Genomic DNA, 14,638 nt, shown 5'->3' with positions numbered 1-14,638 from the left:
CCCCCCCTGCCAGATGCAAGCACGGGCAAAAGTTAGAATTTCTAATTTCTGTGTGTGTTAAAATTTGTAAAGCCAGTTTCTTAGCTCTTCTGTACAGATTTTCTTTAACAACAGTAAAAAATTACTTCAGCAAATAAATTCAGCATGTTTTTTTTTAAATATTGAGATACACTAAAACTTGATATCTGCATTCTTGTTTTAAAAAGCAAATATTCTTGTATAGGTAATACACCTAAGGATATATCTGAACATCTAACCAACTTATTCAACTTGGTAAACAAGATGGCCAAAGACAAAAACGAGATGATGGGGAATGCCGTGGCTCACACACTGGAACTTATTTATCTCTTGATTGGAGAGGTGAGCAGATAGGAAAACAAGGTACAATCTTCTGTAAATTATGTATTACCTTCAAATACATTTGTGCTGTTATTGGGTTGCATTGGGGTGTGCAGAAGAGGTCTGATATCATAGGAGGAGACTTGGGATCATGAGTGCAGAAGTGTGTGTTAGGGGTAGATGTGAAAGAGCGTGTTGGTGTTTGTTGGGAGGGAGTCGTGATGTTTAGGAAAATGTATTATACTTATTAGGAACACAAAATACACTGTCCATCCCTACATCTCTGTTGCTTAGAAGGTATTTGTTAGTGAGACTTCTAAGTTTAAAACCATTTTACCAACAGTTTAGTCTGCAATAAGCAAATTTGTCTTCTCAAACTAAGCAAATTTGGTAAATAAGTTAAAGATTTATTTTCAATCCACAGATGAATTTTAGTCTTGATTATCACAAACTTGAATATTTTAACTTTTAAGCTGCTTATGAAGTTGATTCATTTCTTCTATAGCTTGTCCATTTAAGCTGAACCCCAGTTGAAATAATTTCCCCCCTTGTAGTGGATCCCCCATCTCCATTGCAAAGGTTAACAAGTTTGTTGAATCTAGGGCATAATGCTTTCAGAGAAAGATTTACCTTAACCCTCCTCCCTGCAGCTACTGGGGCTTTTATCCTCTGCCTGATAGTCTTGATTTTGGGTGGGATTTTGGCCTCAATCATACAGTATAAGGCTCATAGACTTGCACTGAAGAGGATGGCATCAGTGGTCAGAGCGCCAAGGCAGCAAAGCTTCTGCCATGGCCATAAAACTAACCTGGCAAAAGTAAGCACTGGTGTCTGTCATATTGGGTCATAAGGTACGTTTTACTCTGAAAGCATTAACCTCTAGACAACAAGCTAATGACTCTTGCAAGTTGTAGGGGGTCCCAATGCAAGGAAAAATAATTTTAGGCAGAGCTTTTTACAGGAAAATATGAAGTAAAAGCATTTTAAAGGAAGCGAATAATAAGTAAAATTGAGTGTTGCATACTTGTTTCTAGGATCTTATTGTTGTAAAGAAATGTGGAAAGGTCACAGACATCAATCCTGCATCTGAAGAAGGTCATAACTCGGTGCTATGTGAAAAAGGCAGAGTAAAGAAGACTCTTGAATTTACTGATAAAATAATAAAATTAGCTACTGAAAAGGTGAGCATATGCAATACAAATGTGGGGCTTTCATATTACCTTCATGTACAACAAAGAGGAAAGTTTATAGGGAAAAAATTAAAACTGAATTCCAGCCTCCATCCTTTTAGTCTTGCACAGTTGTCCAGACTCCTTTTCTAAAATGTATGCTCTGATTTCTGTGCACATTGGGTTTCTTGAAGTGTGCACTGGAGATCGTTTAGCTTTATCTCGTTCTTTCCTCCCAAGCCTTTTTGTACTTAGCCCATCTCTTTCATTTATTTTTTTTTTGGAGGCTCACAATTATGTGTGGCCTTACCTAGGATGGTGTAAATGAGAATGCATATCCTTTTAGATTGACATACACCCATAAAGGCATTTTGATATTTGCATACAATATCCAGGTATAATATGACCTTACTGAGTGTAAAATACTCTATGCTAAGAAACTATGTTTTATTCAAACTATGGTAACAGGAGCAAAAGCAATCCTCTGCTTTAAACACACATGGCAAACAGAATTTTCATAGACTAAAGATATTCTTAGCCCAACAATGTTTTACCTTTAAAATTGTACTTTTAGATGATTGCAGTGTCTGCCACAATCTAGCAGTTAACTTGTTACTTCTCATTTTAGTTAACAATAAAAACTGAAGATGCTGAAGTATATTCCACCATGGACGAATATTTAAAAGGTTATAGGGAATTCTTTAAGGATGTAACAATGGACCGTGAACATAATCGGGAAACTCTTGGTAAGAAGAATTTCACTACATCTTCTAAAATCATGATGTAGTAAACCGTTGTCTGTAACATTCATGCTATTGTACACATTGCCTTTATCTTGTAATAGAGCAATGTGTAATAGAAGGTTTTTCAAAGCATTATGTGCACTTTGTGCAGTTTTCCTAAAGCCTTTAAGCTACAGTTTAGGAATGCTGAACAGATGATAATAAAAGTACTGACTGTCTCTTTAAATGCCTTCAACATATTTCAAGTAGTGCCAAAGGACCTACAGAATGACAGCACAGGGGTTTTTTTGTAATTAGATTGTTTTCAACATTTCTTTAAGGAATTGCGAGAAGTCTGCCTGTTGCTTTTACTAAGGCTACATACACACATCAAATGTTTCTCTTCTGATTGTCGCTTCAGGCGGATCCACAAACGACCGCAATGCAAGTGAAGGGGAGAGAGCACAGAGGGGTACCGCTTGCTCGTTTTTCTCCCTCCCCTCCCCATAGTGCAGAACAGCACTGTATGTACAGTGCTCGTTCCTGCATCTTCCAGTCCTGTTAATATTCCAGTATTATCAATGCTTATTTAGTACAAATAAAAACACAAATGCAAGTTGATTTTCAAATAATAATGCCAACTTTTTTGCTGGACAAACTTTAAATAGTGTTTTTGTTTTTTTAACTGACAATTATTGCACTTTATCTCTAAAATGCTGAACATTGCACTGGCATTCTGCAGTGTAGTATACATTATCGTTTTCATTACCTGTGCCGGTGGCAGGGCAGGTGGAATACTGAGATGATGCCAGCAGCTAAAAGTGTTGGTTTACTGGAGAAACTATCAGTCAATTTAGAGAATGTGAAAAGGAGGGTGACTATACTAACAATATACACGGAGACAATTTAGAACTAGTGAAAGGGAGTTTTTCTACATTAGTTATTTTATATAAAGGAACATTAATTGGGCTTAATTTATAAAACAGAGACTCATACATTCCCTAGTGGTAATCTTCCAGGTCAATATATTTCTTTGGCAGTTATTGATTCCCACCTGCAAATGTTTGAGGTTTCCTGATTTATAAATAGAGTCCATTGTAGTACATATATGTCTGTGAACAGAAGAAGGTTATGCAAGTAAAGTAAATGTAGGTTTAGTTACACTATAAAAGTGCTATTTAGGGGATGACAAAAACATTTCAGAAAAAAAGTTAATAAATGTATTGCATGATTTGTAACAAATATATGATTTTTACTCAAAATGTGGGGATACACTGTAATATTACAAATTGTTGAACACAAATGTTAAACAAAGTACCTTAAAATGTGCTTTTGTGCTATGGTAGTATTCTTTATGCGTTAAATATTTATAATTATTTTCTGATTATAGGCAGATCTGTCGTCCAGAATCGTTCTAATGAATCAAGCACTAGTGTTATCGGCGTGAATTCTGTCAAAAAAGAAAATGTAAATCGTCAGTCTGACATTAGTTACAATATTTCAATGCAAACTAAAATAAGCAAGAGAAAAAGTAAGCCTATGAGAATCATATCCAATGAGTTTCCTTCACGTAAAAGGAAATATCTCACAGACCCTTCCATGTTTTGTCCGAAAACACAAGACACAATAAAAGGACCTGCCCTTGCCAATGACTGTGAACAGGAAAGTAGTCATATACAAGGAGGTGACACCAATGTCACACTAGAGGATTCCAGTCTTGGAAAGGAGGGTGTGGACACAAATGGTGAATTGGATGGCACAGTTGTTATTCAAACAATAATGAAAGATGATCATAAGCTGTCCTACTCTAAACATACTGAATGTTTCCAATCGGAACCAGTTCTTCATTCAGTAAGAGAAAAGCCATATGAATGCATAGTGTGTGGCAAATATTTTGCCAAAAAGTCCCATCTTCAGTCTCACAGGCGGATTCACTCTGGAATAAGACCATTCGCCTGTTTGGATTGTGGAAAGCGCTTTACCAGCAACTCTACTCTTGTGGACCATCAGAGGATTCATACAGGAGAAAAGCCATTTGTTTGTTCAGAATGCGGGAGGAGCTTTACTAAAAACTCGAACCTTATTGATCATCAGCGGACTCACACAGGGGAAAAGCCTTTTGCCTGTACAGCCTGTGGTAAATGTTTTGCCAGGAGCTCCAACCTAGTAGAGCATCATAAGACTCACACAGGAGAAAAGTCCTTTGTATGCTCTGAATGTGGGAAAGGCTTCTCCAGAAGCTCAACTCTTGCAGAGCACCAGAAGACTCACACACGAGGAGATACTTATATCTGTTCAGAATGTGGTCAGTGCTTCACCAAGAACTCCAGTCTGATAAGACACCAGAGTATTCACACGGGTCAGAAGCCATATATATGTACTGTATGTGGTAAAGGCTTCTCCAGTAGCTCCAATCTGGTGAGACATCATATCACTCATACAGGAGAAAAACCATTTGAATGCCCAATATGTGGCAGGACTTTCAACCAGAACTCTAATCTTATTTCTCATCAGAAAACACACAAAGTCAAGAGTTTTGAAGTAAAATGACTCTGCAAAAATTTATGATACAGGTGAAACACATGGACTTGAAATAATGTGGTCTTTTAACACACATTTTTTTTATTTAAATTGTATTTAAAGTGTATTTAGGTAAAGAGAACTGAATTAAACAGACCCTGTCACCAGTTCTCTTTTTTAATCTCTTTAGTAGGAATCCAGCACTTCCTGAAGTGTCAGATTCTACTTCAAGTCGGCTTCCTTCACAGCTTTGTTACACCTGCTGTCAAAGCCTTTTGTTGATACTGATAGATATATTGAAAGTTCTGTTATCATGCAGCCCTGATGCCTCTTTGAATCTGTTGGGGCTGTGTATTTGGACTTGTATTACAGCTATCTATCTTATATTTATCTGTAGCTTGCTTCTTACAAACTGAGGCATTACTATCATGTTAAAGGCAGCAATCACAGGAATGTCTCTTGCTTAAAGTATCTGTTATTTGCTGAGGGACACAGCAACAACTGCAATATCCAAAGCTGTGTGTAAGTGGGTTGACATGCTTAGCTTCAGGGAGACATGGACTTGGGAGACTTCTGAATGCAGTAGCAACTGTAGTCTGCAGTGATCCATTAAGCTGGAGGACAGGTTACCCAGGCATTGGATTGGTTGCCTGCCGTTCCCTGTGAAGGGCTTATTTGCAACTAGTTACACATGCAGCTGTAATGGCTGCTAAATGGTTTTTCACATCAGTATGTACAAAAAAATGTCCAATACAATTATGGGCAAACTTCTCCTGCAATCAGCATCACCAGGGACTTTGAAGGCAAAACTTTGGGAGCTGACTTTTAGTAGGACCTGATAGATACTAACATTGATTGAAATTGGAAAAAAGGAAATGCTAATTTTAAAAAGCACACAAAGGATTTTAATATTTATACTTTTATTTTAAACCCTTCTGAAATAAAAAAAATCAAAAAAAAACCCAGAACCCGTGACAGAATCTCATTAAAGGCGACTTGCAGTCTTTTTAAAGTTTTTATATATATATATATTGTAATCTAAATAATGTAAATAAATTTAATAGTGAGTGTTATTGTTTGAAAACCTGCCTGCTTCTTTTTATGTAGGTGGCAGCCATGTTTGTGAATCACGTACATAGGCTGTTCTTGCCTATTAAGGTATTCATACACTGCAATATTTACTTTCAAATTCCAGAGAATGAGAAGTCAAACATGGGCAGAATGTAGATAGAAATTGGCTGAGCAAAGTGTTTTTTGAAATGATCGTGTAGTATGTTTTATCATTTAGAAGAAAAACTACAAGAAACCTAATAGTTGAAGTGCAGCACAGGGATCCTGCTTTCCTATGTTTTTTGTCTACTTCGCCAATTACAAAACAGCATGGTCTCCAGGTGTCACTTTTTTTTATCTCTGCTGCCATTCAGCATTGGCAATACTTGTGTTTGTTTGATATATAGTTGGGATACTAGATGGTAATTTTGAGATAACATTGAAAAAGCCCCTCTCACATTTCACAAAGTTGTCCCAGTTATCATTTAGGTTGGTACTTGGAAAAATGACATCCCCTGCTACCCACATGGCTGTGTTCTGCTGCCAAAAGCATACAAAAGAAGGAACATCTGACACACTTTTCAAATCTTCAATACAATGTCTGATGTCTGAGTGACCAATCACCTGTCCTGAGCGCTAACTCACAAGTTTGCACAAATTTTTAATAGTTTAACTTTATTAGAAAATGGAAACATATACAGAAACCCTTGGTAGTTTGCGAACAGATGGGGACCGAGAGGGAACATAAAAAATGGCAAACAATGATAGTTTATAGTCACCTATGTAAAGTACATACTGTCTTGTGTGTAAGTTGCAAAGTGACTGTAAAATTGTGTTTTAACAACATATAGATCCTAAATGGTGCAGGAAATGATAGGATATTGAACCGGTCGCTAGAGTAAGGTAAGAGGTTGGATAGGCAGCAGAATTTGGCTCCCAGGGGTGAGCCACTGTTCTTGGCATAAGAGGGAAGAGTGAACTCTTCACAAGCAGTGTATATAAAATATATACACAGTGATGTACAAAACTTCTAAACATACAGAAAGGAGAAAAATATAGCCATGTCCTAGCTCTCATGAACAAGAATTGTAAGTTCTTTGGGGCAGGGTTTCTGTCCTCCTCCTTTGTCACTGTATCTGTCTGTCACTTGCAACCCCTATTTAATGTACAGCACTGTGTACTATGTTGGCGCTATAGAAATACTGTTTAATAATATACATCCCTGTCTATCAAACTGGACAAGCCTAAAGCTTCCTACCCACTTAATGCCCTGAGTTTCAGGGAAATATCCAATGCTGACCTGTCTTTGTTCAGGCTGACTATCCCTGGCTACAGAGCAATGTGTCTGTGAGCATGCCTGGTACTTTTAAAAGATTCACCTGTCTGCTTAACTGCAGTCTTGGTTGCATTCCTAGGATAGATCTTTTGTCATGGTAAGTAGACACCTCTGAATCATCAGAAATTCTAGAAATGTATTTGCACCAGTCATGGATCTGTTATTATAGATCTAAATATACGTTGTTATTAGCGTAGCAGTACTGCATCTGAGGACTCATGGTAAAAAACCGTTCAGCTTCAATATGCTTTCTGGGATTGTGTTATTTATTGCCCAGAGTCTTGCATAGTTGTACATGCTTTTGTACATGTGTGCATTAAAATGTGCAACAACAATCCAACACCATCTTGCCGTTTCATAGACGTCCTGTCTCTTGCATGTCCCTTTAATTGAATTTAGTTCATGGTGGCCTATCATCACATGTAGGTGTTATATGGTGGTGGACTCCATAGGAGCAGGCTGCTGTGATGTTTATAAAGTATAAAGTTTTGTAGAGCACCCTGCTAGCTGCTCCCATCATCTGCCTTTATTTCACAGAGTAGCACATGAACGAAGTGATAATATCACTGTAGCCAAAATAAGGTATGTAATGAGAATGTGCTTTGATTACAAATATAATTTACATGCTGATAAACAGGGAACTCAGGAAAGCAAAATATTAGCATTTTCACTTTTAGTTTTAACTCTCTTTCTCCAATTTACAATGAAGAATAAAAATTGGAATTTGATTGGTCCACAAGGAGAACATATTTTTATATAAGAATTATAACAGAATTTTAACTAAACATACAATACATTGACATTTTCAGCTCATAAATTGTATTCTTTTATCTGTAAACGTGGGTTAAGCTTCTATATGAGACTATTTGTAATGATGGCTTTCTTGTGATTTGTAGTAAATGAGTTATTGAGTACTTGTTTAGGTTGGGTCAGCTTTGTATTGACAGTCCTTTGGTTAGTCTATTCCCACACTTACATCGTGCAGCCCACATTCGTCATTATGACAGTATGTCATGACTTAACAATATGAAGAATTGAGCTCTCAAGAACTTTACTTTGCTTACAAATAGAAGAAAAAATAGTTGCACTTACAGGATTAAAACTTGATACCCATCAAAGGCAGTTTTTAACACGCTTTACATTGTTCACGAGACATATCAAATGTAGCTAGACAAGCATTAGTTTTTTTTTCAGACAATGACTGGGTTATAAATCTAGTACAGCTCAGGTTCAATCCCTCTGAATATGTGTCATTCACATGTCTTTTCCTGCTTGTGACATAAGCCTCACGTATGTATACTTCAGGTATCACATTGCAAGTAGTTGCTCATCCTATTTACCCGAACACAACTCAGGCCTCATGCATTGTGCAATATGTTTTTTATTTGTTTATTGATATACTTTATTACTACATAAGCTATGATTTCCTAGATTTGCAAGTTTTCCACCTGGACTTCTGTTCACATCTGTAAATTCTACCATGTGGATTTTTTCCATCTCATATGCTGGCTGCTTTGGGGCATAAGATCCTCAGGGCGGCTCTCCTATCCTCTCATAGTCTGCCCTGGAAAGCAATTTGAAAAATCCAGTCTGGGACTTACCAATAACTGTATTTTCATGTCTTCTAGGACAGTGGTCGCCAACCTTTCTGACCTCATGGACCACTAAATCCTAGGAATCTGGACCGCACATGTGTGGGGAGCTGTGTGACTCAAAGGGGAAGAAACTTCCTCCAAAGTGATGTCATGATGCCAGAACACGCTTAGACCTGCTTGCTAAACTTCCTGGGGAGACAGTAGCGCTGGGCTGTGGATGCAACAAAAGTCTTAGCCCCGCGCTACTGTACCCCCAGGACGTTTAGCAAGCAGGTCTGACCCTGCAGGTGCGAGAGTGGGTGGGTTGTGTTCATACAGGAGACAGCGGACCACCAAAATTTTCAATGTTCTAGGACAGCAGGATTCTCGTCCCTGTGTCATGTTTTATCTGCTAACTGTTTTGTTATGTTGGCCAGTCTGGCAAGACATTCTTTATTAGTGTTTGTGAGGGATTTCTTGTTCTTTAAGGAGATTCTTTGTGTGTTAACTCTTTGAAATGTAGTTACTTTAAGTTTTTCTTTTTTTTTCTTTGAGTTTAATTAATCTTCCATCAAACCTAGGAATTACTGATAAGATTCCATCAGATTAACAAATATTTAAAGATGTGCAGAAGCATTTTGTGTTGGATGGATTACACAGTGGCTAAAACTCCTGGTTTTAGTTTTTGCTGGGCGCTGTTGGGAACTTGACTTCCTGCCATGTAGATTCAACAGGAAGTGAAAGGAAATTTCTAAGGGCATTTCCTTCTTGTTTGCCACTGAAACAGTTGCCCTGATTGCAGATTTACCCTCACCTCTTCCTCTGGTGTCAGCTGTAAAGGTTTATTACTACCATCACTTTTTGTCATGTATTACTGATCACCAGGGCAGAGAATGGCTGGGTTTAGATTCATGGCATTCAGTGGTATTTAGTTGGCACTCATAGGCAGTAAATGATGCCTGGCACCAGACTTGCACAGGTTGGCTTTTTCTAGCAGCCCCAAAAGTGTGGCTGGTATTTTTTTTGCTGCATGCAGCGCCAATTAAAAATTCATAGAAATGGCAAAATGTCCCTGAATATTACATATAGCATCTAAAAAATGTGCAACTGCTGCTGCCGTATATCACGTCACATATAGGATAATAAATTGCCCCATTCAGTCAAATGAAAATCATTTCCTACAAGCTCATACCAGCTTGCAAAAACTGCTGATCTCAACCCAGTCTATTTCTACCTAATGGGGACATGACATTACAAATTGGACAGGGGGTTTACTCCTGCAGTATTCTACCAAAACATAATACAGAGATTAGTTTATACATACATCTGGGTAATACAGACCAATCAGGGGACCTGCACTCCCTGTATTTCTTATAGGCATAGATGGGATCAGTTGTCTGTCCTGTTCGCAGTAACTAAAAGTCACCGCTAGGTGGCAATCAGCTACCTTCGCTGTTATGGTAGCAACGTGCAGGTGGTGATGAGGAATGCAGTGAGGTCACGCCCCCTCTGATGACAGTCCCCGCCCCTCCATGCATACTACTCACCTCGCCCTGTTCACCTGCTTCATTCACCTCCCGGACCTGACATCGGTGGGGTGCACGGACCAGGCTGATCTGCAGGTGAGTGGGGATTGTTTATCTGTTCTGTGTCCATGGCATTATCCTATACATTATATACATGTTCCTTCATCCTGTGTCAGGAGCTCCCAGCACTGATAATATGGAGAGGTCTCTGCTTGGTATAAACTCAGATAAAAGTTTTCCTTCATCCTAAAATAATCATCAGAGTTTTATTTACAGTCCTTCCAATGCCCTGATCAGTATAATATGGAGTATACTATGTTATATAATATATGGTATATAGTATATAATATGGTGTATAATATAGAGTATAGTATAGTATATAATTTAGAGAACAATATAGAGTATCATATAGTATATAGTATAAAAGATGGAGTATAGTATGTGAATACCTGAGCCCCATCTGTATCTCTTTATGATGACTGGTGTTTGTAAACAATGCAGTGTTTACATGTAGGGGTCTGCACATCCATCCCCCTATTGGATCCTCTGATCACATGACTTATATATTATTATTAATAAACAGGATTTGTATAGCGCCGACATATTACGCAGCCCTGTACATTAAATACACACAAGGTAATGCCAGATGGGCAGTTTTACTCATTGATTTATCAAATTGATTACTTCTCATTTATTGAATTGTTTTGGGTCTACTTATAAAGCAGTAAATGTGACATTCACTGAAACATTCCCTGATAAAGAATCTTCTGGGTCCATGTGTTTCAGTGTTGGTAATTGATTCTCCCCCAGGAAATGTCAGATTCCCCCGTGGTGTATCTCTGTGTATGTAGAGTGATCTATGTCATGTTATAGTGTGTCATGTCAGCCGGAGTTGGGATTATTCCTGAGAGCCTGGAATGGCTTTGTGAAGGAAAACGTTTCTTTGTTTACTCCAATTTTATCAGTAAAAACAAACAGAAAAGCAGAAAACATCGCCCATTGCATTGTGTCACCGGTTTGATTGCAGTGTATGGTAACCCCTAATCTAGTTTTAGTATATGTGTCACTGTGCTGTTTTGTAAGTTGGTTAGTATCGCAGGAAGTGCTGTGACCGGCAGGATCTCCAATGTGTACAGGGATTGACTCTCCAACCATTACTGGCTGTCCCATTCGTTATAGATTCCCTTGGGATGATCCAAAATAATTGGGGTGAGGATGGGGGGAAAATTTTCCAACTCAACTATGCAACAGATTCAAAAAAATGATCAGCCTAAAGTGGAACTTCATAAAAAAAAATTACAACATTACTTTCTAAGATCCCTTCAATCCTTCTGCAGCCAATTCTATGCGGTCCCCTGCCATCCCGGATTTCTTATTCTTACCGACACAGACGGTACTGCAGGCGCTGCCTTCTTCTTACATCACATGATCTTACACTGCACAGGAGAAAATGTAAAAAATAAAAAAGTGCCAATCTCAGTACGCATGTGTGAGATCCTCACATGCCAGGAAAGCCCCTTGTGTGCATTTAGCTGGGGTATGTGACATATGTACCCAGGGGACAGGCAGTTCCCCATTCAGCAGTAAATACACAAGGAAAGGGTCCTCCTGAAAACATTTTTAAAAAGTGTTACTTTTTTTTTTTTTTTTTTTAAAAAGCAGACTTTTGTCAGTATATAACAGGGTGAGCCACTGATTTATATATTGTGAAAAATGTGATGACAGGTCCACTTTAGGAGAGAAAAATACAGCAAGACATGTTGCTAAACACAGCACTGTCACAGCATAATCACAACTCCATGTGAACATTCCATACTCCTATAACCCATGGCACATAAAGCATAAATACAACGCCATATAAACATTCCACATGGGCAGCATGGTGGTTAACAGTCCGGCCTTTGCAGCGCTGGGTCCCAGGTTCGAATCTCAGCCAGGACACTATCTGCATGGAGTTTGCATGTTCTCTCTGTGTTTGAGTGGGTTTCCTGCAGGTACTGCAGTTTCCTCCCACAATTCAAAAACATGCAGTTAGAATAACTGGCTTGCCACTAAAATTGATCTTAGACTGTATTAATGACATATGTCTATGGTAGGGACATTAGATTGTGAGCTCCTTTGAGGTGGAGCTAGTGACATGATTAGAGACTTTGTACAGCACTGTGTAATATGTTGGCATTATATAAAAAGTGTGTAATAATAATAATATCATACAACCAATGGCACATAAAGCATATATACAGTTCCATATAAACATTCTGTGATCACATGACCCCATGCCACCCATACATCACAATTCAATGACAGCATTGTGGAGTCGCACTCCCTGTGCACTGATAAAAGGAACCTGTAGGTACAGAATGTAATCGTCTGTTTTCCTAAGCGTACTATTAAATTGAAATATTGTGCATTGTCCCAATCTGTTAATAAACGCTAAACTTTCCAAATTGCAGACAAAGTTCAGCTTTATATCCAATACTGCTAACCATGGGTAGGATATTATGTAACCCAAAGAAGAATCTAATCCCAGGTGTATGTGTGTGTTTGTGCGGGGAAGTAATAAAAACTTGTCTTTATTTCTGACTTTTGTTATAAGTCCCCCTCATTCTCCGTGTGGTCACCAGAACAGAACATCAGCAAAAACCCTTCAATAGGGTAGCAGATTGCAGTAAAGAACATTTTGTTGGGGGGAAAATTTGCTTTGCACACATTTTAATGATTGTCCCGATGGAAAGATTTCTCCAACTTCCTGTGTTGTAACTGAGACATCCTTAAAACAAGGATGAGACGCAATAAAACAAGGAGGGTGAGGACTTCTTTCATCCGGTTGGAGATCCACAAGTGTTGAGGACCTATGAGTGGCCCAACCCGTCTGTAACCCATTGCTGGAATGTTCTTATGGGCTGTGCTTTGTTTGATGGAAACATTTTGTATGTTTTGTTGTCACCTCTGTATTCACTAGTATTCCTACAGAAATGAATATTGGAATAGGCAAGAGAGATAGGGGAATACAATTCTTCAAATGGCATTTTAGGAGAAGGACCATGTTTTCTGCCCAGTTATCTACAGTTACTCACTTCTTTTCTTACAGACTCCCATTGGGGTAAATGTGTCCATGGTTTGCTTTAATAACGTCACAGGTGGCAGGGATGGCTCAGAGGGCATCACTGGGTTCTAAGATGAATCCTTACCAGGACAGTCTGCAAGGACTTTGCATTTCCTCCATATGGCTTCATATGAGTTTTCTCTTGGCACTCTGGTTTTCCCCTCAAGTCTCTAAAAACATGCAGTTAGTTTTATTGTCTTCTCCTGAAATTGTGCTTGGTGTGTGTAATATGTTACATAGTGCTACTGGGTGCAATATAGATACATGAGAAGGATAACAAAAAATAAAAGTTATCGAGCTATCATTCAGATTTGGGCTTCCAGCTACATTCAGCAAACAAATATGCATTTTCATCATTATATTCCTAGCAGTGGCACACATAATTGATGAATGTAAATATCTGTTTTCCAAAGTATGCTATTAAACTAAAATATCATGCCTTGTCCCAATCTGATAATGAATATTAAACTTTCCAAACTCCCTGTCCTGGTCAGCTTTTTGCAGGCAAAGTTCAGCTTTACATTTACATCAGCTTTACACCAGTTCAATGAAAAACAAATGGCCCAATATTGTTTTGCAAAGTTGCTGTGTATGTAGTTTATTCAACGTGTATGTACAGTCAAAGTTTTTTTTAGTTTAAAATTTAGTTTAGGGGAGGAGAAGGATTAGAACTCCAGTCACAAGTTCCTTTTGATGGTTCTATTGGAGAGATTCCTTCAATTCCCTGATTTAAAACCAAAACCCCTTTACCCCTGTGTTTCTCGGATACCCTTCTTTTTGGTCTGATGTAAATCACTCAGTAAACAAAAAATATGTAACAAAAATGTTTTACTACAATTAACCTTTTATCATCATCCAAATTATTGCATTTGTTATTTGCAGTCCAGTACAAAGTAAAAAAAAGGTGTTGCAGAAGAAGCAACAGTGGACTTGCCAATGACTTTTTGTGAATTCTGTATGATGAGTGTCCCTGGAGGTGTGCAGGGGATTTGTCCTTTGCTTTTGTACTACAAGGTTCCCCTCTTATCTCAGAAAGATGGTAGGTATAGGTGTTGCATTTTGATTTTGTGACTACCAGGTGCATATCAACCCAATAAAATTCAGCTGTATATAGAAAATTCACACATGTATAGTAGTACTTAAGGCTGCAGAAACACGGAGCATAGTGCTATCTTTAAGTAGCTTTGGCTTGTTACTGAAACGGCCTTAATGGCTACAGATTATCCTGCGTGTCGGCTATGTCTGCACAGTGCTAATTCTAGTACTTTTAATAAAGAGTAATGCATTATAATTTGC

At 38.2% G+C, this 14,638-nt stretch overlaps 2 protein-coding genes across 2 annotated transcripts in view; both read left to right on the top strand.

The window, feature by feature from the left end:
• LOC140324166 (uncharacterized) overlaps nucleotides 1-5,834 on the top strand; it is a gene marked incomplete in the record, with an annotated part of 11,359 nt that extends 5,525 nt beyond the window's left edge. Inside the window, 4 exon segments of the mRNA XM_072401788.1 lie at nucleotides 224-360; nucleotides 1,374-1,520; nucleotides 2,137-2,254; nucleotides 3,621-5,834. Coding sequence (XP_072257889.1) covers nucleotides 224-360; nucleotides 1,374-1,520; nucleotides 2,137-2,254; nucleotides 3,621-4,780 — 1,562 coding nt within the window.
• Nucleotides 5,835-10,246: 4,412 nt separating this feature from the next.
• PROSER2 (proline and serine rich 2) overlaps nucleotides 10,247-14,638 on the top strand; it is a 21,419-nt gene continuing 17,027 nt past the window's right edge. The window contains exon 1 of the mRNA XM_072401784.1: nucleotides 10,247-10,332. The gene's annotated coding sequence lies outside the window, so the exon portion shown is untranslated. The remainder of the gene's footprint in view (nucleotides 10,333-14,638) is intronic.

The sequence above is a fragment of the Pyxicephalus adspersus genome, chromosome 2 (genome assembly GCF_032062135.1).
Source record: "Pyxicephalus adspersus chromosome 2, UCB_Pads_2.0, whole genome shotgun sequence".
Lineage (NCBI taxonomy): Eukaryota > Metazoa > Chordata > Amphibia > Anura > Pyxicephalidae > Pyxicephalus > Pyxicephalus adspersus.
This window is presented reverse-complemented; position numbering and strand designations above follow the sequence as displayed.